General features: G+C 43.0%; 1 protein-coding gene across 1 annotated transcript; it reads left to right on the plus strand.

Annotated features, from left to right (window-relative positions):
• LOC8066165 (phosphoenolpyruvate carboxylase kinase 2) lies at nt 20,303-21,827 on the plus strand. Its single transcript, XM_002452431.2, has 2 exons — nt 20,303-21,224; nt 21,346-21,827. The coding sequence occupies exons 1-2, from the start codon at nt 20,357-20,359 to the stop codon at nt 21,399-21,401; spliced, it is 924 nt and encodes a 307-aa protein (XP_002452476.1). The 5' UTR covers nt 20,303-20,356; the 3' UTR covers nt 21,402-21,827.

The following is a 27,007-nucleotide window of genomic DNA, read 5'->3' on the forward strand; positions in this document are numbered from 1 at the left end:
TGTGGTTTGGATGATTTAGAAATAGTCTGAGATTTTTATGCAAAATTATCTTCTATGTTTTAGGACTAAATTTTGAAAACTGTTGAAGAAACCCAACAAATGCGCTCCCTAACCACTTGGAAAACTCATTGATTTACCGATTGGCTTTTTTGGAACTACTAGGGATGCACTTACTTTAGACTATCTTTCAAAATGGCACATTGAAAGGTCTTGATTCAATGGTTAATATTGTCACCAACGATTAGAGTATACTAGATTAAGAACTGGGTATTTATTTATTTTTTTAAAAAGAATGGCATCTGGTGGAAACTTCTTCAAAGCCTGAAACACTAGTATAGTCTATCGTGCCGTTGCAGTAAAGCTTACTACGTTGGTGGATCAGTTTCCTACTCTGCTGAGTTGAAAGTTGCAAACATCACACAGGAAATTGTGTTTCAAATTGCAAGCTTCATTTTAAAAGTTAAAAGCTTGAGTTTCCATCTCTACAAAGTCTTGAAGGTGCCGAGGAAAATCACTTGGTCAGTTAATTCAGTGGTGAGCATTAACTAGATAGATGTTGATGGCAACTCAAAACACTTGGAAGAATTGATTGGTTTATTTTTTGACTACAGGGGGCAGATCAAGCCGTTATTTCTATGATTATGCTCACACTGTCAGATAGCAAGAACTTTAGACCGTTTCCTCACGTTGTTGTTTATCCGGAGGACTACTAAAGGCAAATTCCATCGCTGACAATAACCATCCAGCTGATTAGTGGAGCAGTTGGAAGGAGCCGTAACTTTTTACACAGTCTGCATGTACTCCGTAGTGCTTGCTCCAACGTTCTTGATAATAAAAGTCGGAAGAAAAGGGGAGTCAGATTTCGCTCCTTTCTCCTCTGGGGAAAACCAGTTCACAAGACGACGATGTCATAACAACCTTTTTTTTTTTGAGAGGAAGATATCATGCATAGAACTCGATCAATCAGTGCACCCCCATCGTTATCCTGCTTTGACAATTGGTACACACATGCATGCACTTTATCTCTCTGATGAAACAGCGAACGGCTTGGTCGATCGCCAGTGTGATTTGATGCGTAAATGACTTTTCCCGTGATCCCGTCAGCTAATCGCTATTGCCTACTGGGATACTCGTATGACCAGAGTATGGAAACTTTGGACGGGGTCGGACCATCGATCAGTTCAATTGTTTTTCAGGCTGATTTGGTCCCCGGAAAGTCGCGCCGGGGACGAATCGGCGTGCGTTTCTTCTGCCCCCGTCGCCGTCACGGCACGCCGTCGACGAGATCTAGCGCCGCGGGGACCTTGCATTGAACTTCAACTCTCGGCCAGGGGGATGATGACTTGATGAGAACCCCAGCGGTTTCTGCAAGTACGTTTGATTGGTTATTAAGGACACGACTTGGTGTATGGTACTATATATAGAATGCACCATCAGTTGGTTGGCTTGGGTCATATGTGTTTAAAGGTCGAAAATGTAATAGTGCCGCTCATGAGTTATCTATCTGGGTCATATGTGTATCCACATAGAGGACTAAATCATAAGCTCTTTTTAATGTAATATCCTAGTTTGGTTCTTGTCGACGGCAACAACTTTTTGTACATAAACATTATTATTATTATTATTATTATTATTATTATTATTATTATTATTATTATTATTATTATTATTATTATTATTATTATTATTATTATTATTATTCTAATACAATAATACGCACACTCATTTTAGTAATATATTTACAATATAATTTTTTTTGAAAAATTTTCGCGTGGTAAGATCTAGAGTATCTTAATATAAGTATATAAGCATACTCAAATCGATAAACAAGTATGAATACATACACAATGTAGTTTATTGAAGATGAGAGTAACTACACGTACGTGTAGAAAGGAATTTCCATATATATATATATATATATATATATATATATATATGATCGTTGCTAACAATGTGTTAGCTGTTGCATAATGAGATTCTACAAAAAAAAAAGAATACATCATTAGTTGTCACGTTGGATTGACTTGTGTTAGTCTTCATAGACGATGTCAGTGTTACAGCGCAGCTAAAATGTGTAACTCCTCCGTCGATCGAGAAACGCAATACGTACGTACGTGATGATGAATTAACCGGTATGAACGAAAATACAAGTTGATGTATTGCTGATGTCTTCCCGGCGGTGAAGTGCCGCGCAAGGCTTGTCCTGTGACCAGGCCAGCTATTTTGAGATTTTGTTTTTAACTCAGAGTGGTTAACAGCTGCACCACAAAGAAGAGCCCAGTTGCTGCCCGGTACAATTAAGAAATTAACCGACGGTTTGGCTAGTTCAGAGGCGTACAAAGAAAAGCTGCACACTTTCAGATTGGATATGTGATATGATTTATTACTGTGCCAAGTTGATTTTCCCGGACATATGCATCGGCGTCAATCAGAATACGAAAATAAAGTAGTCAGATTAATGTAGACGACGAGATGCCACCAAAGTGTATGGTTAAGTTTGGTTAAATAAGGATTTTTTGGTCAAATATATATACTGGCTACAAGTTCAGAAAGCTAGCCTAAGAGAAATTGCTTGCTGTCAGGTAGTAGATTAAGTAGTTTCAGAGGAATGTATAGTATACCAGGATGATTTAAAAGGACAAAACTTGAATCGTGCAAATCTCTTTTTATTACAAGAATCCATCAGAGTTTATATGGTCAGAGGGGGAACAACAAGTTCATGAGAAGCTTTTGTGGGAGTCCTTGTCCTTGCGTAATGCGTATCTATCAACACGTTTCTGTGAGGCAGGATAAAGGAAATAATTACCCGAAGAAACCTCCCGCTAGATTCGCCGGGAGAACACATCAGCGTATCTCTCACTGTCGAGAACGACGCAGCACGAGCTCCCTCGCGCTCTGCAATACGACATCACCAAATCATTGATTTTAATGGAGAGAAACGAGACGCCTGTGAACCATTGATTTTAACTGCATCCAATACGGAGCGGCAGCCTAGCCTCGATGCACTACTACTGTTTCAGTCAGAGCTACAGGTAAGAAATGCACCTCGCGTCTCGATCGACCGTCGTCTCTACCTCGACCTCGACGGATAAAAGAAGCTCGAGCGATCCAAAGATATATGTCTCTGTCAAATGAGACGAAGTCGGATCGGCGATGGGATGGGATGGCCATGCACGGAGCCAAATGAGAAGTTTCTTAGCTTCTTGCGGCGATTGGTCGTCAAACAGTGGAGCACGCAGACGCAGACAGCGGCGTTGATAGTTTCTTGGGTCAATATTTGGCCAAGCTGAGGTGGCCGTACGTGGGCTGCGACAACAACAAAGCCCCTGGCAGCATCTCTTTGGCTACTCAAATCACTTGGTCAGTTGTTTACTGAATGTAGGGCTAGTACTATACGTACTAAACAAAAGCTTAAGGGTGTTCATTTTGTTCGTTCGTTTCAATATAATATATGAAAACCGGCACAAAATTAAGGACGAGCGAGGGAAACTGAACTGCCATTTTTCACCATGACAAATCTGAAAGTATATGGGACTTCGAGATATGGCCTGAACACTGAAAGAACCGATCGAGCAGAAGTTTCTTTGCATGGAGCAGATGATGATACTGGTCTGTACTCCTGTGCAGCAAGCAGCTCAGCGGTCAAAGTGTCAACGGGCCCTCGTGCGCGGGCCCACCGAGTCAAACCTACTATACTAGGCACGAAGCCTTCTAGCCATGTAATTGGCGGACGCTACCTTATGGTCCTACCTCCCGGCTCCCACTTGCAGTGCAGACTTCAAATACGGACTACTCCGGTGTGCGAGCGTGACCGCTGTCTGCTGTCGCACATGTTCATACTAGTACAAGTGTTGAAGCTTGAAGATGGTCGCACGGTCCGTTTCTTGTACTATGACATTTTGCCATTCTCATAGCTTTTTCGCTGACTCCCTATTCGCTTGGCTGATAAGTAAAAATATTATTCGCTAATTTATTATGAAAAAAAATATTAAATAATTGAATGAAGTAACCAATAATCACAAAACATAGGACAACATTTTTGTCTAGTTATATTGACCTGGCGACGTGGATTACTAGTATCTAATCTCATCCTCATAGGGGAACAAATATGCTATGCTAGCACAAAATAAATCTACTATAGTGAACTTAGATATCATACGGGTTAGGTGACCAACTAACCATCCATTATTGTCGTTAGACTTGTAGCACAGTAAAAAATATTTAGAGCAGAGACTTGTGTAACTCTTACACATTAATGTAGTGAAAGTATGCATATAACGAATGTCCTCATGCTAAATAGCAGACATACATCTGCCTTGCCGATTAATGAAGCATCAACACCTCCACATGTGCGGCGGATAGAACACGCATTCGCCACTGTGCTATCGCACGTGCTAAAGCGACGATTAAAGGTATGAGAAGGCCAAATTTGTATCTAGCTCCTAACCGCATCCTTTCACATATATAGACAATAGTCTTTACTACGTAGTATAGTGTATAGTTGGGAGAGACCTAGGGATGGGATGACGTCATAATATATGTGTTGCAACAAGAGTCATCATAGTAAGCTAAGGTTTTAACCAGATGCATAGTGAAAATGCATACAGGTGCAATGTAAAAAAACTATGGATATGGATGAAAAAATATAACATTAATTGGTAAGTTTACTATAATGGATTAAGAAAACAGAGTATCTTTTGTGCTAAAAATGAACAAAAATAAAACCAAGCAATTTAATATAACTATTCTTAATTAGTCACATAATGTGTTAGTCAATAACTAATGCTTATGTCTCCTAAGCCTCTAGCCGTCTGACAACACAGGATGATGGACTAGCACCCTCTGGTTTTAATATATGACACTGTTGACTTCATCTCAAACTTTGGCCGATCTCTATTTCTACTCTGTTATTTAGTAAAGTGAAAAGAGTACCATGTGATCGGTAATAAAAGGTACTTTTAAGCATGTCTTGCATGTGTTGTTTATTTGCACAAATATTTATAAAAAAAGATGAACAATAAATTATAAAAATAACAATGGTAACCAAATCTATATCACAACTCTCGAGAGGTTCGGTATGGAGATGTGAAACGTGGCTGACTATTTTAAAATAAGGCCTAGCCTAGCCCTGTTTTTGTGCTATGGACATTAAACAGTATAGTAGTTGCTCCTTTGAAGTAGTTTCGTTGCAAAAAAGTTAATGACTCTACTACGTCAACTTACGTAGCTGTATATACGTTGTGTTTTGTGGGTGGTACATCAACTCACAAGCGTACAAAAAAAACAAAAAACAAAAACTAGTGGTACTTCAACTATATATACTCGTTGCCGCCTTCTAAGATCTTTCCTTAGGCGTCCCTATTGTGAGTGATTAGTAGGAGTATTACTTTTATATAAGCGTGGTGTCACTGATCATGCCTGGAGCTAGAGATGTTCAATTTAGGCCTTGTTTACTTCCAAAAAATTTTACAAAATAGGAATAGTAGTACTTTCGTTTGTATTTGACAAATATTGTCCAATTATAGACTAACTAGGCTCAAAAGATTTGTCTTGTCAATTCCGGCCAAACTGTACAATTAGTTTTTATTTTTATCTATATTTAATACTCCATACATAATTCGATGTGACGGAGAATCTGAAAAATTTTGGCCTTACAATGACAGACGAAGTCACGAGATCCTCGTGCGAGGACTGAACTTGCTGTAACTAAACTATAGCTATGCCCTGCATCATCATTTCGTTTTGACCGTCGCCTAAGCGTACTCCATAGAGAGAGGGGGAAAAATAACACAAGTAGACATGTCCGGTTCAGTAGTTCAGTACGGGAAGAAAGTCCAAGGAATCATCAACCTTTCAAAAAAAAAAGGAAATTCCAAGGAACAGGGACCGCAGTCCACGGGTAAACGAAAAGAAATTATGTACTGCAAAGAGCGAGCACGTGTGTTCACACTTGGCATTCTGCAATGGTTTGTTGGGCCACTGTGTTTGCACTATATATTTTTTTCATGGATATGCTATGTCGTTGACTCGTTACGAGAAAAAAATACTGTTTTATAGTTGAAAAGTAGTGCTTATAAGTTTAAGCAAACAGAGCTTGCTATGAGTGTTTCTTTTTGCCTCTGCAAATACTTGAGTGTTTCTTTTTGCCTCTGCAGTTGTAAAAATTCAGCAGGGCACTACGTTTATGGTGGTTGTGGTTTTCATGGACCAACCCTGAACGTCCATGGAATGGCACGAAACTACAGATCGATGTAGTGGATGCAACACTTTTTGCAGCTACAACAAGAGTCATGGTCTGTAATGGGAGAAAAGCTTCCTTCTGGCTCTCTAGTTGGGTAGATGGACAGGCTCCGCCTATCATGTGCCCCCTGCTTTACAATCATAGCAAGCGAAAAAATCGATCAGTAAGAGAAGCGTTGGTTGATGGAGCCTGGGTTTCTGACATAGCTTTTGACCTAACACCGGAACTGCTGCATGAATACTTCAAGCTTTGGAGAGCAATTGAAGCAGAGAACATTAACCTTGCAGACTCAGAAGAAGAAGAAGACAAGATTATCTGGACCTTAGAAAGCTCTGGTGAATAGTTTGAATGGAATATAAGGTCAAGTTTTCCAAACCTGATTTGGAAGGCCTGGGCAACCCCTAACTGTAAGCTTTTCATCTGGCTGCTTCTGCAAGACAGACTTTGGACTTCGCAACGTTTACAACTAAGAGGTTGGATCAACAACTATTTTTGTGCGCTCTGTGAGAGAAACCTAGAGATTGCGCACCATCTTTTCTTTGAATGCCCAGTAGCAAGAAAGGTCTGGTCTCTGGTTGCTGCATGGAGTGGATGTCAGATGTTGCACCCACAACTTTGGCATGAAGATAATGATCTGGAAGTTTGCTTCTCGCAGCTAGTAGAGAATGGAAACAAAATGGGTCACTCCTTGGCAATTCTAACTCTTTGGACCTTATGGAAGGAAAGAAATGCAATTATTTTCAGAAATAGCAGGAGGAATGAGCGGGCATTTTCTTCAAGATAAAAGAGGATTGTTACCTCTGGTCGATTTCAGGGGGCATGCCCTTAAACCTTTGTCAGTTGCTATTGTTCCTTTTATGTAATAGTCCATTGTTTGGTACCAAATGAAACCTCCATGGCCTAGGCCATGGCTGGTCGCGCCCCTCACGCATGTAATCTACTGTTGTGCGGACTCTTTCTTATGATAATCCAAAGCCGGATTACCAGATCTTTTTTTAAAAAAAATACTCAAGTTGTCATGCAATTTTTAGGTTTAAGGAGAGGTCGATTTAGAGAATTGCTACGGCACCGTTGGTCACGAACGGTGGAGCCGAATAGGATAGCTCGCGGTGGAAGCTGACCTAAACGCTGGTGGAAATGAGGTGGGCTTGAGGGTGCATGTGTCCGACAACACTAAAACCTTCTTCCATTTGAAATTAGAGACCGACCCAACTTTGATCAAGTATTTTTTAAAAAAATATTTCAACACCTAAAATACTACTCCCCCCTTCCAAAAATTAATGTAATTCTTGTTTTTCGAGGAGTCTAACAGTTTAAACTTTGACTAAATTTATATTAAAAAAACTACTATCATTCATATGTACCATTAGATTAGTTATAGAATATATTTCATAATAAATTTTATTTTCACGACATAAATGATAAAATTATTTATTATAAACTCGGTCAAACTTAAGTTACTTTGACTAGCATAAATCACATAATTGTATTCTTTTTTGGACGGACGGAGTACATAATAGCACTATCAAGTATCAAGAGATATTTCATTGTGTGTTTAATCAAACTTTTCTGATGTATGGATGTTGGTGTATTTTTATAAACTTCACCAGACTTAAATTTCCTTGTTTTAACTTAAATACAAAGCTAAAGTGACGTATAATTCGGTACCGACGGGGTAGCTTTATTTTGTAACGCCATTGTCAAATTTGAAGCTGCATTAGTGAATACTTCTTCCAATACCATAGTTCTTGTTGTTAACTTAAATTAGATAATATCTTTAAAATATTTAGGGCCTGTTTAGATTGGAAACGAAAATTTTTTGGGTGTCACATCGGATGTGTCGGAAGGATGTCGGGAGGGGTTTTTAGAAACTAATAAAAAAATAAATTACATAGCTCGTCAGGAAACTGTAAGACAAATTTATTAAGCATAATTAATCTGTCATTAGCATATGTGGGTTACTGTAGCACTTAAGGCTAATCATGGAGTAACTAGGCTTAAAAGATTCGTCTCGCGATTCTTAACTAAACTGTGTAATTAGTTTATTTTTTTATCTACATTTAATGTTCCATGCACGTGTCCAAAGATTCGATGGGATGGATGAAAAAATTTTGGGTAGGAAACTAAACAGGGCCTGTATGATTCTTTAAAAAAGACAATAAGACTTAAATATTATATATATATATATATTGCAATTATAATCTAAAACCGTATGAAAGCTACATTTAAGATACTGTGCCCATTGTTCAAAACGACAAACTATGGAACCAGAGGGAGTATTATGCATACGTTTTCCTCTCCAAAACGACAAATAACTATGGAACCGGAGGGAGTAAGAACCTTTATTAACTAGTGCTGTGTTGTCGTCAATTGTTCGTCACCTCGTCGTCATTTGTCGCCATGGAGACTGGAGTCAAGTGTATCATGCCAATACGTTCCTGATTTTTTGCGTTTTCCAAGTGAAAAGCAGGTGGATGAGTGCCAAAATGTATCCAACTTTCCGACATTTAGGATCTCGGGTGACCTTGCTGTCAAAAAGAAAAAGGAGTTTGGAGTAACGGAATGGGAGGCCCAATCTTTTATCTCCCTTCTCCCGTTCCAAAAAGTCTCCTCAACATGCATGCTTAATTGCATGGATGGATACAAAACGATTAGGAAATTAACGGACACCACCTCCACTAGCTAGCAAATGGATCGTAGAAAAAATCGCGCTGCCAGCGTTTCGTAGTGCACGGCTTCTTTTATTTCCAGCGTATTATTACAGTAATGTTCTTTGAGATTGAGACAGACGAGTCCGTAGTGCATTCCTTCATGTACACAGCACCATTAAAGTAGTAGAGAAGCTTCATGACTGAAATTACTGTTCACTTATTTATTGTAAGGAAAAAATATTGTTCTAGTGTATTCGGTAGATAAACTTAAGCTTAAGCAAATAGTACATGGCATAGAAATTTGGACACTAAATTGATGATGCTTTGTTCCTAACACATCATTGAAGACCGAGTGAAACTCCACTGGAAATGTTAATTCGTTTCACCTCTACAAACCGAACGAAACCTAGCATCATAGTAATTCTGGCATACCCGTATTTGGACTTGCATACTCTGCTTTAAATGCATACCCTTGTCCCCGTCTCCTTTTTAAGGCCTTGTTTAGTTCGCAAGATTTTTTGTTTTTGACTACTGTAGCATTTCATTTTTATTTGACAAACATTGTCCAATCACGGAGTAACTAGGCTCAAAAGATTTATCTCATAAAGTACAGGTAAACTGTGCAGTTAGTTTTTTATTTTCGTATATATTTAATGCTCCATGCATGCGACCAAAGATTCGATGTGACGGGAAATCTTGAAATTTTTTGCGAACTAAACAAGGCCTAACTATCATTCTCATTTTCTAAAAAGTCAAACATATTCAAATTTAACAAATATATATTAAAAATATTAATATTTAAGGTGCATACTTAGTATAATTAGATAAATTGCCAAATCTGTTTTTATAATAAATTTATTTTGATATATAAATTCGCTAATTTTCTATAAATTTAGTTAAATTTAAAAAATTGGCATACCGACACTAAAAAAGATAGAGGAAGTATGTTTTTTTTTTTTTGAGAAAAGGAAGTACAGTATGTGGTATTACTCAATTGCCATATGGTATGTCCAGTTCGAGTCCAGTAGGGAAGTGGAGGCGCAGAGGGTGCATAGCATGTCCCGTACCGAGGAGGTCCAGAGGGAGCACGAGCCGAGGTGCCGCCACCTTCTAGGCCCCACTTTGACGACCGACGACCGACGGGGGTGGAGACAGACGACGAAGAGACTTGTAAAGCAGGCCCAAAACTTCTCCGCGACGACCTGCCGACATGGGCTGGGCTTAGCGGCGTGCCGAATCCCTGCGGGCTGCGGCCTTGCGCCACTACCCTCCGGCCACTGGCCTGCAACCTGCTCGCGGCTCGCCTGCTCCTGCTGGTTCCATGGCCTGTTCCGCTGTTCAGTTGCTCCTGTAGTACTGCTCTGCTGGCTGGCGATTGTGACAGACAGGAAGAAACAATGGGACTGGCTTAAGTTTAGATATGGCTTTTTTCGATAAAAGAAGAATTATATTATATGATAGCTAAGTATATTAAATACATTATAGACACTATCAGTTATAAAATAGTACTCATGTTGTGAAAAACACAACTCAAAATTTAACTTGTTAGATGTTTTACAGTATAGATGACCGCACACACAAACACTCGGTAAATAGCATGAGAGCAAATGCCCAACGAACGACAGCCAACATTCCAATAGGCAGAATTGGGAAACTTTTTCTTTCTGTTGTCGTCCCTCTTCTTCTCTCTGCCACCGAAGGATGAGAAAGACTAATATGAAAATTATTCTCCCGAGTCCTTCATTGTGGTTAGATCTAACCACAACAAAACGGAGAAGAGATCGGAGAGAATTATTTTATGGTGGTGACATCATCTTCGTCTTGATGTCGCCCTCTGGAAATAAAAGTCTCTATGTCGTCATGTTGATGAAAATGCTGACATCGAAGTTGTCACCCTCACCTTCAACGGAGCCACCACAGAGAATACTATTCCATCTCTCCCCTTCACCATCACCCTAGAGAGGAGAAGGAGAAGATAAAACTCCAATACCAAAAAATTTGGTATCGAGGAACACTAATTGTAACTTCGATCTACTAGAGAAAAACTTATTAAAAAAAATGGTGTCAGTTATTCCGTAATGGAGATCTCTTCTCATTTTTTTTTAAAAAAAAATCCACACTGAGGCGAAAAGGATATCACTTATGATTTTTCATTTTATCACAATTTCTTATGAATGCCATTGTCTACATTCTAACAATTGCATTGCAATTTACAATTATTGATGTCTTAGGGCATCAGAGGACTGTGGCATCTTTTTTGAAAAAAGGTGATATTTTAAAATTTTTATGTAGAATTGAAAATGGCATCGAAAGTGATGTGAAATTGTGAAGACATAACATTTTGGTTGTCGGACGCTTTTTTTGGTGTTTTTTTATTAATAATGTCATGCTTTATTGCTTGAGCATTATGAATTGTCACTATTTGTGTTTTTTGTTATATTTATTAATTAGTGCATGTGTAGCAAAAATTCTAGCCTTATATTATTTAGCACCTCTCTTATATTACTTCTAGATCTGCCACTGTCTAAAACTTTGGAGGATGATCCTCTTACTTTAAACAAATCTAAACTAGCATAATCATCCGTGCAAATAGCACGAATGCTAGCTCTTTTTAGTGTGATATTTGTGCTGTTACTTGATTTTTATGATAGTTGTTGCCTCTACATGTGTTCTTGCTACATCAATCAGAATTATCTTTTTATAGCTATGGTTAACTAATTTCTTGGCTTAAATCTCCCTCTCATTCATTTTCCCCACTCTTATCCCTCAGATGTGCAATATTTGCCGACACCAAATCACCTAACATTTTTTTCTCTAGTGAATCTATTTCTTCACAAAATCATTGTTCAAACATTGCATGGACTACTGTGTTCCATGACCCTTTCGTAAATTTAGATTTCTAGACCATCCTGCACCCTTTCCTTGAGAATCCATGGTCTACTTTTTTTTTCTAAAATATTTATGGATTCATTGTAATGCTATACACATGCCTACCAGGAGTCATTGTTGGTCGGGTTTATCACAATGCTATACACCTTTCCTTGAGGATCCATAGTGTGCTTTTTTGGCTAAAATATTTTAAAAAAGTTTCATCTAGGTCTATTTCTCCTAAAAAAAACCTTGTGTGTATGTGAGTGAGCAAGTGAGCCAAATAAAACTTTATTAAAAGAAAAAGAAAGAAGGGAGAAGAAATCGAAACTAGGCCGCACTTCATACAGTAGAGACTTAATTCTCAGTAGGCTTTCCGCCTCATCCAATCACTTTTGGGCCGCTAGCTATGGACTCGTTCCACAGGTAGCGGCCGGATCGGAGCCGAAAAACATATGTGGCCTGACACGAAACAAGGCCCATGTGAGAATGAACGGACGACTGGAATCCTCAAGCGAGGGAATTCATAGCGTCGTCCGTGACGTCAGCGAGCCGTGACGTCAGCGAGAAGAGGTTCCCGTTCCGCTGGGCTGGCTTATGGACTCGTGCCAGGCCTGCGGTATGCAAGGCGGGGCCCGCCGGTGTGGTTATATGCTACCGTGTGGCCGGCGCGTGTTTCCTGGAAGGACGACGCAGCTCGCAGAGGTGCGGTCAGCGTCCGTCCGAGCCCGGTGGCAGCGCAACGACCGGGCGTCAACACGCGCCGAAAATCTTGTCCGGTCAGGGGACGTGGCGAACTGGCACTGGCCTGCTCGTGTAAATTTCGTCGAAATGACAAAAGCGAGATGCCGCATCCGGGGCGAGAGGATTTGGGCTGCCGGCGCGATCTCTCTGCCTGCCTGATGGCTAACGTCGTGGTGCGTGCGGCCAAGCGTGGAAAATCTGGCTTTTTAGCGACGCAGCCAAGGTTGTACTACTACCGACTAGAAAGAAATTCTTTGTTTCGAACCCAATCTTTAGGAAATGAAGATCGAGTAGACCGATTCAATATATAGTAATGTTAAGAGGCAGATTTGCTTATGTACGTGATACGAAGACACGCAGCTTCACACCCGAGCGTACGCTGATCTCCTTCATGCACGCAAGTCTGAAAAAAAGGGACACGGGTTTAATTATCCAGCAGTTCCGTGCATGGCGATCGCGTTCTAGACGACCTCCTGGACTTTATATATCAGCCGAAGAAAATCTCATCATTGCATTCATCACTCGAGGACGCTAAATTTCAACGGATTGAATTTGACACGCACAGATTTTTCTTATACATTCCGTCAGCATTATTGACTCGACGACATTGACAGAGAGACGTACGATCGAGACGCCATCTCGCTATCTTGCAACTGGCTACCAACTTGCTTATCGGAGTCTCCGCACTAGTTATTAAGGCTTAATCTGTTTGAACTTATCTACCGAATATTTTTTTTCTAATAATAAATAGTGAGTAGTATTTTTAATCATAACGTTTCAAACAAACGAATAAACTTTAAGACTGAAATATGACAGCGTGCAAATAATAATGATGAATTTCGTCAAAGGATCCGACAACTTGTTCCGTGTGTTTGCTGCATGCTATGCCGGATAGTTCTAGCACGTACTCCTCCTCGTAGGCTGCTACGCATGCTTTTGTCAAAGGCAGCGCGCTGCGAGCATTCATCGATCACACCAGGACGGACTACTTTGCTATTTTTCTTTCTTATAACAAACTAAAGTAATTAACAATATTTTCTGTCAGATATGGTTCCTTAGCTAAGCGAACAGCGCGGTATAGCAATGACCACATAACTCGAAGATGCTTTGGGATATGCTGCCCCAAAGTCTGAAAACGTAGCAGCCATGTGCGTGATTTGAATTCAATTGCCGAATCAATCGTCTCTTATCAAAAAAAGGGGGAATAATCATTGGCATCTTCGCTACCTGTTGCGCCGGCTCCCAGAAAACCGGCTCGTCTGATTCCGGTTTTTTCTCCGTGCGTGGCTCGCAAGTCAATCGGTACAGCTGACCGGAGGAACACCACCCAAAGCCATAATCGGCCAGCCAAACGGACCTCGCCGAGACACCGACGCTGCATCGTGCGTCGTTCTCACGCGACCGCTGGCAGCATGCGTGATAGTGTGTCACGACTGGTTTGGCGTCACGTCTGACGTCAGCTGGAGAGGGGGCCCAGTCGTGGTGATACGTTGAAACTCCCGGACTCATATAAGCCGTCAGGCACGGCACATGGTACGTACTGTATGATAGTAGTATTATATACTAATAATATAAGATTGTTAATCGCTTATCTTGCTTTACTTGGTCGTCGTTTGTTTCAAATTTGTACAACTGACCGGAGGAATGCATGGGACGTTGGAATTCTCCATTGACTTCACGATTACCCAATACGCATATAAGAAGGCCTTGTTTAGTTCCGAAAAGTTTGTAGCACTTTCGTTTGTTTGTGACAAATATTATCTAATTATAGACTAACTAGGATAAAAAGATTCGTTTCCTGATTTTCAGCTAAACTGTGTAATTAGTTTTTGTTTTCGTCTATATTTAATGTTTCATGCATGTACCACAAGATTCGATGTGACGGGGAATCTTGAAAACTTTTTGGTTTTCAGGGTGAACTAAACAAGGCCGAAGTTAAGAACTTTTTTTTTTTGTCCTGGCGGTTTTTTTATTTCTCTCCGACTTTTTGGGTGCTCCGTGCTTGTTGCGTTGAGCTTTCTTGACCACTGCAGTGCACGTGCCACGTGAGCTGACCATTGAGGCAACATGAAACTGAAAAAATACTGTAACCATCAGATTTCCTCTTGCCCACGTAGCAGTAACCAGAAATGTCTTACACCTTGTTTAGATACATCCAAAAACCCAAAACTTTACAAGATTTTCCATCACATCGGCACATGCATGGAACATTAAATATAGATAAAAAAGATAACTAATTACACAGTTTACCTGTAAATTACGAAACGAATCTTTTAAGCCTAGTTGCTCTATGATTGGATAATGTTTGTCAAATAAAAACGAAAATGCTATAATGTCAAAATCCAAAAAAAATTTGGATCTAAACAATACATCATTGCAAGGCAGAGTGCATCATGGATGATATCAGAGATGTAAAGATATCAAGGCACAGTCATCCAGAAGGTGGAGAAATATTCTAGTACAACTACAGTTTGTTTTTAGAGGCTTTATCATTTGTTTGAACGCAACTATACTACTCAGGTCTTATAGATCCAAATTTTTTTAGATTTTGACACTATAGTACTTTCGTTTTTATTTGACAAACATTGTTTAATAATGGAGTAACTAGGCTCAAAAGATTCGTCTCGTGATTTACAGACAAAATATGCAATTAGTTTTTGTTTTTATCTAGTGCTGCAAGATTCGATGTGATAGGGAATTTTGAAAAAAATTTGGTTTTAGGGGTGATCTAAACAAGGCCTCATTAGACAGTGCTTTTAAACATCAGTAGAATTGGACTACTAATTGCTAATGGAAGCATCATTTTGGAGCGCTAAAATCAAATGTCGCCCATAAAAAAACAAATGGAGTGAGTGTATATACTGTTTTTGTTTAATCTTTCTACTACTGAGTATATATCATTGTTTTTTAACAAATAAATAATATATTCATTATGAACAAGATATATGTGGGCTTTATCTAAAGACAGGGACGGATCTGGCCCAAAAAATAATTGATGTCACCTCTAATATGGACTATCATGTATCAACTTCACATATGAACATCAATTTGCAATGAAAATCATAGGAAATCATTATTGTCTGAATGGGGTTGGCTCCGCCCGTGTCTATAGTCATAGATTTTTTTGCGCCAAAAGAATAGCAAAATAATTAAATGAAAGTTCCGACTATAAAAATAAAACTTATACTCCATCTGTTTTTATTTACATGTTGTATTAGGTCTATTCTAAGTCAAATATTTATATCTTTTGACCATTTTTAAAAAAGTATGTATAGTTTTTTTAAAGCACCATTTGGTGCAGCCTTCACAGGAGGCAGGTGCAGGATGGTGGACCGAACACCCCCGCGCGCCGTTCCTCCCTTGGAGCCTTCACCACTGGCCCACATGTCCATCTACAAAAAATTATACAGGTTCATGACATAAAATTTATGTTTTTAGATTCACTATGATAAATACTTTCATAGTCTATAATTTTTATGTTCTGAAACTATAAGAGTATTTTAAAATATATGGTCTAAGATAGTAATGTTTGATGTAGGACAAAGATAACATGACATGTAAAAAAGAACAGAGGAAGTAACAAAAAGACGATAGTTGCGAATTTGCACAGCTTCCATAGAATGATTTGTCTATGTTTGAAGATTTGTCTATGTTCGAAAGAATCGAAGCTACTTTCATTTACTATGAATCATGTCTTAGGACCAACAGAAACCACTATGCTTTTACAAAACCTCGTATATAAAACCATGGGAACAACCGTTGTGAAAGATAAATAACTCAGTTTTATATGTTTTTATAACCAACTGCAATTGCCAAACAACAACTTAACTAAATTAAGCTTCATCGATAAATACAAAATTCACAACAAGAAGATGACAGTTGTATTTGCATTTTGTAACATTGCTTGGCTTCTGGACAGTGATATGTGCATTTTTTTAAAAAGAGTAGAGACTACTCTCATTTATTTATGAGTTATTGTAGAGGAATTTTACAACATATAATCACCTTATTTTGCAAAACCTAGTGGCCCAAAACAATGATAACAGCACTTCAAAAGCAGAACAGCTCAGGTAGACCTTTTTTATAATCCTTGCTGGGTCCTAAAGAATCTTGATTCGAGTTTTTTTTTTTAAAAAAAAGGCATAGAATGGGACCCACAGTAAAGAAATCAGTATTATGGAAATATCATGATTATAAGTCCAGTTGAGAGATATAAAATTAGTACTAGACAGCGCAACCTTTCTTTGTTAGGAGTAGCTATGATGAGTCCGGTGGTACTCCACTCCACTTGCTCAATAATAAAGCCATATCCCGCCGTACGGGCCCAAAAACCAAAACCGGGCACGGCGCGATAGCCGGATCATCCACGCGGCCGGCCTATATAGCCACGTCTGCATATCAAAACGGCCCCGTCCCCGTCCCCTTCCCGTCACGTCACCGTCTGATCCTAACGCGAAAAGCGACGGCCGCTCACAGCCCCCAGGGGCGATCCCGTCATTTTTGTGGCCGCGCGTCGGGAGCGCTGCCCAGCTGCCCCGACGCGACTGGCCGGAGCCGCGAGGACAGCGACGCGCAGGCCCGCGATTGGTTGGCGCGGGTGGTCACCGTACTAACTTTGGCCGTCCGGAAAAACCCCTCCCGGGGAAACCGCGGTCGCGAAACGTTGTTCTCGCGGAGGCGTTAAAAAGTGACGGACTGACGGTACAGTTGGCGTTGCTCAAAAAAAAAAAAAAGACGGTACAGTTGGCGGGGTCTCTGGTTTCTGGTGGGGTAGCAGGCTGCTTATCGTTTCGTTATCGACGATCACCAGTCAGGCTTGTTTAGTTCCTAAAAATTTTCAAGATTTTTCGTCGTATCGTACCTTGTAGTATACATGGAGCATTCAATATAGATAAAAAAATTAATTACACAGTTTATCTATAATTTATAAGACGAATCTTTTGAGCCTGGTGACTCCATAATTGGACAATGTTTGTCAAATAAAAACGAAATTGCTATAGCAATCAAAAACCAAAAATTTTACAAACTAAACAATGTCGGCCTTGTTTACTTCCAAATTTTTTTGCAAAATAGGAATAGTAGCACTTTCGTTTGTATTTGACAAATATTGTCCAATTATGGCCTAACTAGGCTCAAAAGATTCGTCTCGTCAATTTCGACCAAACTGTGCAATTAGTTTTTATTTTCGTCTATATTTAGTACTTCATGCATGCGTCTAAAGATTCGATATGACGATAAATCTGAAATATTTTACAAAATTTTTGCAAACTAAACAAGGCCTCGGTCATTCTCCCGGCCGTGGGCCCCACTGAAGAGTGGCGGTGGCGGAGCCGTGGAGGTGGGGGATAGTGGGGCCCACACAGAATTGAAAGCCGTCTGCGTCTAGGTGGCATCCTTGCGCCCATCATGCACTGCACCCTGATTGAGAGGTGGCTACAGATCAGGACACCAAACCAAGTGGGCTGATAAACAAGTTTGCTTTTGTTAGCAGACAACAATGTCTTTAGCTATCTCTTTCAAAAAAAAACAATGTCTTTAGCTACCTAATTAGGTTCTTTCCAGCTCTACATCTAACAGCTCCTTGGGGACACCTTCAGTCCATCCATTAGGATATGCTCTTATCTTATCCAAGGAAATCACAAGGCTCTGCAACCTATCTCTAGCAGAGCCGTTTGGGACAAGGAAGTTTTATAAACACACAGGATTGTAGAGAAATTTCAGCGCTCGAGAAGTATTGCTACTCCTTTTCTTTTCTACAAAAACAAAACAAAACAAAACTATCGCAGAGGTATAGTTAGTATTTCGTTAGCCAATACTGCAAGGTGACTGTAATAACGTTTTCATATATATATTGCTGCTTTACCGAACAAAACTGCAGTGAAAGGAGGGGATCCATGAGCTTTTGACGGGAGGTGAATGCATTTTTCCACGCATGATGTTTGGTTTTCCTTGATGGAACCATCTTTTGGTGAATCGGACGGCACCATTTATTTTGGGAGCCCCCAATTACTTTTGCGTTATCCGAACTTAAATTATATATGTGGTGCATAATTGGTGGTAGCTAGTGGTTGCCCACGCATCAGAAAACACTGCTCGTGCTTGTGCTTTGTGCAGTTGTGCCTCAACAAATTCCTCTGCTGGGGCAAACTGTACTCGACAACCTCTCCATTATGAAAGCAGCCCCCACAATCTAATCAACTTCTGGTCGTGACAAGGTCACGTTTGGCGATCAAGTCCCTCGCTTGTTGATTTATTTATTCATGCATTTATTCGCTTATTTCTTGAACTTAAGATAAAAGTTCTCGATCTTGAACCTTATTATTCCCTGCCAAGAACTCGCACTTGCCAAATTATTGTTTTCCAGGTTAACACAAGGGGAAAATAATCTAATTGCAGAGCAAGGAATCCAGCCGAACTAAACCACCTCGGACCAACCAAAGCTTACCATTTCGACCCGAGAGCACGCAACACAAAGCAAACGCTCCTGACCATAATCCCGATTATACCCCCGTTTCAGAATATGCTCCTCTTTCGCAAATCCATTTTTCTTTTGTGAGACCAGGCCCTTCTGTAAAAAAAAGATAAGTCTTGACATATGAGTTTATTATGACAAGGAAGTAGTACGATTTTGAAATCTAACTATAGCCGATCACGTGATAACATTTTCTCCCCTAATGCCTCTGTGTATTTATTGTTTTTGGCCAACTTCTTCCATGTTTTTTAGCAAATTGATGATGTTCTATATAATTTATTTATAATTAGTTAATCGTGCAGTTCTTTTTTTTGCGACACAAATGGGATTCATTCACTGTTAAGCACCGGGATTACAATCAGAGACTAGGAGTGTTGCCACACAAGTCGATGTTTGTTGCCACCACCCGACTTGTGACTCCTTCGTCACCTGCTTAGCCAGAGAATGAGCTACTCTATTACAGTTTCTACTAATTGATGAGAATTTAAAATCTAGAAACACTGAACTCAACTCCCGGATCTCTTCCAGAATAGGCCTGATGCTTGATCGTTGATTGTCTCCTGCTTGCCATAGCTTCAGTAACTCCTGACTGTCAGTTTTCAGCCAGAGCCGCTGTGCCCCCACCTGTCTTGCTAACAATAATCCATACTCAGAGCATCGAGACAATGACCATACCATTTGGCGCCTCCTCGAACAAAGTCACCAGCTTCATCCCGTATCACCGCTCCCGTTGCGCCCTGCCACTGGGCTTCATAGAAAGCTCCATCCGCATTGCATTTCAGCCAACCTACAGGCGGGCATTCCCAGCGTTGGGTATGGCCTCCCTTCACTGAACTTGTTTCTGCTCCATCCACCGTGGCTGACATATTCCACAGATCATAAGCCAAATCCATGGCCCATCTTACAGCTTGACTGGTTAATCGTACAGTTCATGTCATCGCTTTTCCACCAGATATGTGGTAGTATATTTTTACTCATCCTATTCAAGACCTATATGATTCTTCACTAAATTTATTCTGCATATCAAACCGGCCTATATATCTGACATATCAAGCATAATGAGTTGCTAATTAAAACACTCTTGACAGGGAGTAACTCTTATGAACAGTGCTATGAGTACTGCGTTTTTTTTTTCCTTTGACAAGTCTGCTATTTGAACTCTTTTGAAGTCATGCCAAATAGTACTACTCCGTAGGAGGAAGAGAGTAATCACGAGGGCATAACCGGAATGAGAGAAAAGCACTACTGTTCGCTCGCGGCCCCAGTCCAGCCGGATCCGAATATTCCGCCAGGCCATTGCTCCCACTAGTGTCTTTAAATAGGCCACCGCCCCTCCTCCGATCGAGAGTAACCCAAACAACACAGAGGAATTACTGAAGTATGAGTGCGGAGCTGAAGAGGGACTACGAGATAGGCGCGGAGATCGGTCGCGGCCGCTTCGGGGTGGTCCACCGCTGCACGTCCCGCGCCACCGGCGAGGCGTTCGCCGTCAAGTCCGTGGACCGGTCGCAGCTGGCCGACGACCTGGACCGCGAGCTCGCGGAGCTGGAGCCCAAGCTGGCGCAGCTCGCCGGCGCGGGCAACCCCGGCGTGGTGCAGACGCACGCGGTGTACGAGGACGAGACGTGGACCCACACGGTGATGGACCTGTGCGCGGGCCCGGACCTGCTCGAGTGGGTGCGCCTCCGCCGCGGCGCGCCTGTGCCGGAGCCCCTGGCGGCCGCCATCGTCGCGCAGGTCGCCCAGGCGCTCGCGCTCTGCCACCGCCGCGGCGTCGCCCACCGCGACGTAAAGCCCGACAACATCCTCATCGACACCGCCCCCGCAGGGAGCGACGACGGCGAGGACGAGGAAGAGGACAGCGGCGAGGCCGAGGAGGCCGAGACGGCGCCGCGCGCGCGGCTGGCGGACTTCGGGTCGGCGGCGTGGGTGGGCGCCGGTGGGCTGGGCCGCGCGGAAGGCCTGGTGGGGACGCCCCACTACGTGGCGCCCGAGGTGGTGGGCGGCGGCGAGTACGGCGCGAAGGCGGACGTGTGGAGCGCCGGCGTGGTGATGTACGCGCTGCTCTCCGGCGGCGCGCTCCCGTTCGGCGGCGAGACCGCGGCGGAGGTGCTAGCGGCCGTGCTGCGGGGCAGCGTCCGGTTCCCGCCCAGGCTGTTCAGCGGGGTGTCCCCCGCGGCCAAGGACCTGTTGAGGCGCATGATCTGCCGCGACGAGTGGCGGAGGTTCACCGCCGAGCAAGTCCTCGGTGAGTCATCTTCTGTTCCCGCACACAAACCTGGCTCGCTCTTGTTCTCCGTTGATTTTTCGCTTGGTTTAGATTGAATTAATACAGATTTCTAACGAATCTGGCGCTCGTGATAATGCAGCTCACCCGTGGATCGTGAGCGGCGGAGGAGCACGGGCAATCGAGCGGCCAACCTGAGGATGAGGAGGGCATACCATACCAGCAGAGGAGGAGACCATATGGCGGGCGGACGTGTATTGCCGTAGAGACACAGACACGGCAAGGAATCCCGACGTCGTTATGTATACGGTTTTGTATGTATGTATGTATGTACGTACGGACCAGAGAGTAGTAGAGTACGGTAGCTGCTGCCGAATGATGAGTAGCATCATCGATTCCGCGCTGTGTAGGCGCAGCAGAGCAGATCGATCGGCAAAGAAGCTTGTATAGGCTTCTGGTTTTCCTTACTTCCGGGTTTTTGGGATGCTCTTTACCTAGCAGTGCAGAGCACCCTTTTTTGGATGTGCCTGGTAAGTGGTAGCTGGATGTATATACACTGACCGTCTTGTACAAATGGAGTGGAGTTGGATAAATAAATAAAATCGAGCCTTTGTACTTCCACTATACGTATCTTTTTATTACGTTCATTCGTTCACCATGCCTTGATGATACTCTCTAGTGTGGAAAAAACATTTCAGTTCATCAGGGAACAAACCCGCTCGAGCTGGAGGGTGTACAATAATTTGAAAGGTTCTAGAAACGGACAGCACATCACTAGAGTGGTATGAGCTGTGCTCTTACGTAATCCCTCCCAAGGATGCATCCATGGGATGTGTACAGGTCGAAGTAGTTTAAATTTGACTGAATTTACAGTGAATAATATTATTATTTATGTTTTTAGTATGTTTATTAAAAAACATATTTATTTATAGCATTATAAATATTAGTACTCCCAAAAAATTGATGAAACTTAAATTTGTCTAGAAGATTTTATTTTTTGGGGGGACGGATGTAGCACATCCATTTGCTTTGTCGAAGCCTCAGGCCGTGACTGGTCTTCCATCTCTAACCAGCCACAATCTATCCACTCGTGCTGCTACATCTATAATACGGGCTCAGTTCTTTTTCCACACTCATTTTTTCAAGTGTCCAAAGTTCCTTTTTCCCTCCCTTGAATGACTGATGGAAAGATCCATCCCATATACGTATAACCTGATAAGGCCTTGTTTAGTTGATCCCGAAATCTAAAAAGTTTTCAAGATTCTCCGTCACATCGAATCTTACGGCACATGCATGAAGCATTAAATATAGACGAAAACAAAACTAATTACATAGTTTGTCTGTAAATCACGAGATGAATCTTTTGATCCTAGTTAGCTTATAATTAGACAATATTTGTCAAATAAAAATAAAAGTGCTATAATAGCGAAATTCAAAATTTTTTGACAACTGAACAAGACCTAGCAGGCAATTTCCTGCCCTTTTTCCGGCTCCACGACCAGGACCCACGACCTTTTTTCACCGCCCCCCCCCCCCCCCCCCCCCCCCCCCCCCGCGTCCGTCCCCCCGGGCCCTCCCCTCCATGCTTTTTCTCCGTTCGCTTCAAAAAGAAAAACGAGATTCGAGCGCGCGTCTGCGCGTGCGACCCGTCAGCGTATCACGTTTTGCGTGCACGGCTGCACGCGGACTCGCCCCGTCCCGTCCAGGCCGCATGAACGAGACCGCGGAGCCTCGGCATATTCCGCGGTTTATTCCTCGCCCCCGTCTTCCCCGTCCGAACGCACCCGACGTCGCTTTCCCCCGTGGTCGTTCGTTTTGCTTGCCTCGCAAGGAAAAAAAATCGATGCCGCGCGCCCAAGCCCTGGGAAGGAAACCGGTTGCGCGACGCGTGCCGCGTGCGTGCGTGGGGGGGGGGGGTCCGTCGGAGGCACGCGAAGACGGGCAGCAGGTCCATGGAAGGGGGGACGTGGCGCGGCTCGGTTCCTTCGACGGCGCCCGTGCCCGTCTCTCGTCCGCGTCGCCGTTTTCGCTTTGGCGTTATATAAGCAGTTGGCTCGTCCTGATAGGCCCCTCGCCTTATTTGTCTGGGGTGGGGCACTGGGCACTGGGCACTCTCTTGTGCAGCTGTGGCCCCCATTGCGCCTTGCGTCCGCGATCGGCTTCCGTCCCCTTGCTTCCAGGCATCCTTGCGCACTGCCTGGATTCATCAGTGGAACATGCCGAGCACTCAACTGCCTCCACCGTCCACCCGTCCTCAATCAGTTATAAAACGATATAGTACAGTAACTATTGTAAATTGGAGCAGCAGTTTTGGGGGAGTGTAACTGTAAGAGGTCAAACCGGGAACAGTGGATCATGATGAATGATGCAGGCCCATGACTATGAGCCGTGGCAGCGTGACCCCTCCCTGACCACTTGTCCGGCTTGTTACTTTATTTGGCTTCCATTCGATAAAACTCAAGTGTAGTATTGTTTTTCTTTTTGCATGTTTAGGAATCTTTGAATCTCAGAAGATGCTGTCGTCCGATGATTTTTTTTTCTTAAAAAAAAAAGAAAGTATTTGCGCCGTCGTGTTATCAGCTGCGCTGCTACAGGGAAAAGAGATTCCAAACTGTTGCTTTGATCAGTACCGCCGAGTGCGAGCCCACGTGCATAGCGTCAGATTCCATGTTACCACAACGCACCGTGTGCTTTGGCCGGATACAGCAACCTCTGCCTGCGCAGACTCTGGGCCAGCCAATAATAATAATTTCGTAAACAACAGGCGGTGAGTAGGTTACCGATCCTTTTCGATCGGCAGCGAATTGAAGCCAATAATTCCACCAAAAAATGTTGTTACATTCTCCACCATCACTTATTGTTAGCTAGAGCGTCAGGTTGTTGAGAGACGCTATACCACTATCAACAATCGGGTGCTGCATCCATCAGTTGTGCTTGTGTGGGGACATTGGGGTTCAAATCACCCTCGCTCGTCGATCCAGTAACAGCTCGACAGCTTCACGGCGCGCGGAAAGCCTGTGATCGACATGATTAACCTTGAATGAGTGCCTTCTGGGCAGGGCATTCTCATCCCTTTGGGATTTGGGTTTGGGAGTTTCGTTCTCAGCTGGACGCTACATCTCAATCAATCAGTGTGGACTGAGTGAGATGGAGACCATTATAGCATTATTATTACTATTCAGAAAGTAACGTGCGAGACGGCGAACTGCTTCGGACCACGCGTGTAACTACTGTTTCTGATAAGCTGATGGTAACTCCGGATTCCAAGTCATGGTTTCAAGCGGAGGCGACGGACAGAAAGAGCGAGCAGGGACGTACTAGGACGGGAGGTCCACCGGACACGCCACGTGCGCATGCGTCGCAACGTGCAAGCCCCTGCGGCCGGCACGCGGTGGTGTCGGCTTGTCGCCGAGGTGGATACGATCGAATCGAATCTGTGTGCACTCGACTGCACGGCAAGGGTCGAGTCGAGTGCGCGCGCCGGACGAGCTACCTGTACGGTGCCTGCGTGACGGCGTCGTCGCCTTTTCTGCTAGGCGCTTTCCGGTAGGTTGTCGACTGTCTTCCGATTCCTTGGGCTTTCATTTCAGTGCCTCCTTATCAGCTTATCCATCCGACCATCCCTAACACGAACGGAGGTGGTGTTTTTTTTTTAATTTTATGTAATGTAAGAAAAAAAAGGGCCATTACGGTTTCTATTCCATGCCAGTGACTGGATCGGATTAGGATGGTTGTCTCTCTCTAGTCTACCAGAGCAGCAAGTCTGGAGTAGCGTCGAGCCGTCGACGTCGGTGGTGTTTACGGTACGTAGGGGGCCACAGGCCAGGTGGACCAGCACTATCGTCCCGCTGTCGTGTGGCTCCTGATCCTGAGCATGATGGGCACTGGGCACATGATGAAACAAGAGGAAGATCCAAATCGTTAGTACACGTCCGAGTACTAGTAGTTGGCTGATTTTGCAAAATCGACACTGTAGCACTTTTGTTTGTATTTGACAAAAATTGTCCAATCATGGACTAACTAGGCTCAAAAGATTCGTCTCGTCAATTTCGACCAAACTGTGCAATTAGTTTTTATTTTCATCTATATTTAATACTCTATGCATGCGTCTAAAGATTCGATGTGACGGAAAATCTGAAAAATTTTGCAAAATTTTTTAGAACTAAACAAGGCCTGGTGTGACGAAGTGGAACTCAAACTGCTTGATGGCGACCGAATAGCGAGCTACTACTAGTGGCGGCCTGCGGCGGGAGTATCGCTGTTGTTTGTCGATGAAACTCGATCACACGCGCGGCGCGCGCCTGCAAGTAGACCTATATACGGACTGTAGGCGTTCTGTGCACGTGTCAGTTCCCTCAGTCACTATTACTCACTGCTGTAGAACAAATGTGTGGCCTCGCGCCTCTGCAGTCGTCGGTGAAGCACCATCGTGCTGGTGTGCTGCGCTACACAAACACAAGTGAGCAGAACAGACGTCCTGAGTCCCGACAAACTCTTCCAATGGTGGATCGGTGTGTGTGGTGGTGCCTATCGAGAAAGGCCTTGTTTAGTTCACTCTGAAAACTAAAAAGTTTTCAAAATTCCACGTCACATCGAATCTGGTAGTATATGCATGAAACATTAAATATAGACGAAAACAAAAACTAATTACACAGTTTAGCTATAAATTACGAGACGAATCTTTTGATCCTAATTAGTCTATGATTGGATAATATTTGTCACAAACAAACGAAAGTGCTACAGTACCGAAAACTTTTCACTTTTCGGAAGTAAACAAGACCAAAGTGTGTTGTGTTGGTGGTGCCTGGTGTGCGTCCGTCCTTCCATCCACCCATAAGGCCATAACCACGCGTGTGGTGTGCCTGTTTGTTGAGTTCGATTCGCCATTGCCGCGGTGGAATGCAACCACACTGCTACTTCTCGCTGAGATTGCAGCTGTGCGTAGAAATCTAAGCGGACATAATGCTAGCTAGGTCACACCAGAACAGAAAGGAAGTTCAATTCGGTGCCTGCACCTCAGGTAACCACGGTTCGCTCTTTACACGACCAGCCACGTTACGTTCGTTGGAAGTCAGGCGCAGTGCTTCTCCTCATCATCATCACACATTTCTACTCACCTCTGAGCGCCAAAGCAGACGAGACAAAGTGAGCACGACCACCCCTAAAGCCTTTTGATGTGTGATCGATGTGACGGCTAATTTTGTTCCCCCAAAATAAAAAGATGTGACGGCTAATATATTGCGTTGCTGGCCCTAGAAAATCTCAGAAGCCAGCATTCCCCCAGGTTGTCATCGGTGAAGCATTGCTAATGTTCCACGTCGTTGTCACTTTGGCATTGGCAAACACGATCGATCGTTCCTTGTGATTAACGACGGGCGGGCGGTGATGCTTTTTGTACACGAGATTTGTACTGACATTAACCAGGGACGACAGCCGAATCGAGCACACGGTCAGGTGCAACTCCAGCCCAGGAAAGTAGCGGACTGCCGAATCGATCGGATACTCTGAGCTGAGCTGTGAAATTGCACCAAAGGTAGCTGGGCTAATGACATGGAACTGAGAAAATTCAGCAATAGAAAGACTGGCACTGCTTGATCGGAACTCTGCTATGCTACAGGCCTAGAAATGATGCAGGGCCAGTGACTCTTCGCTACTCAGGCCTTGTTTAGTTCCGAAAAGATTTCGGTTCCGTAGCACTTTCGTTTGTTTATGGTAAATATTATCTAATTATAGACTAACTAGGCTCAAAAGATTCATCTCGCGATTTACAGACAAACTGTGTAATTAGTTTTTGTTTTCATCTA

The sequence above is a fragment of the Sorghum bicolor genome, chromosome 4 (assembly GCF_000003195.3).
Source record: "Sorghum bicolor cultivar BTx623 chromosome 4, Sorghum_bicolor_NCBIv3, whole genome shotgun sequence".
NCBI lineage: Eukaryota > Viridiplantae > Streptophyta > Magnoliopsida > Poales > Poaceae > Sorghum > Sorghum bicolor.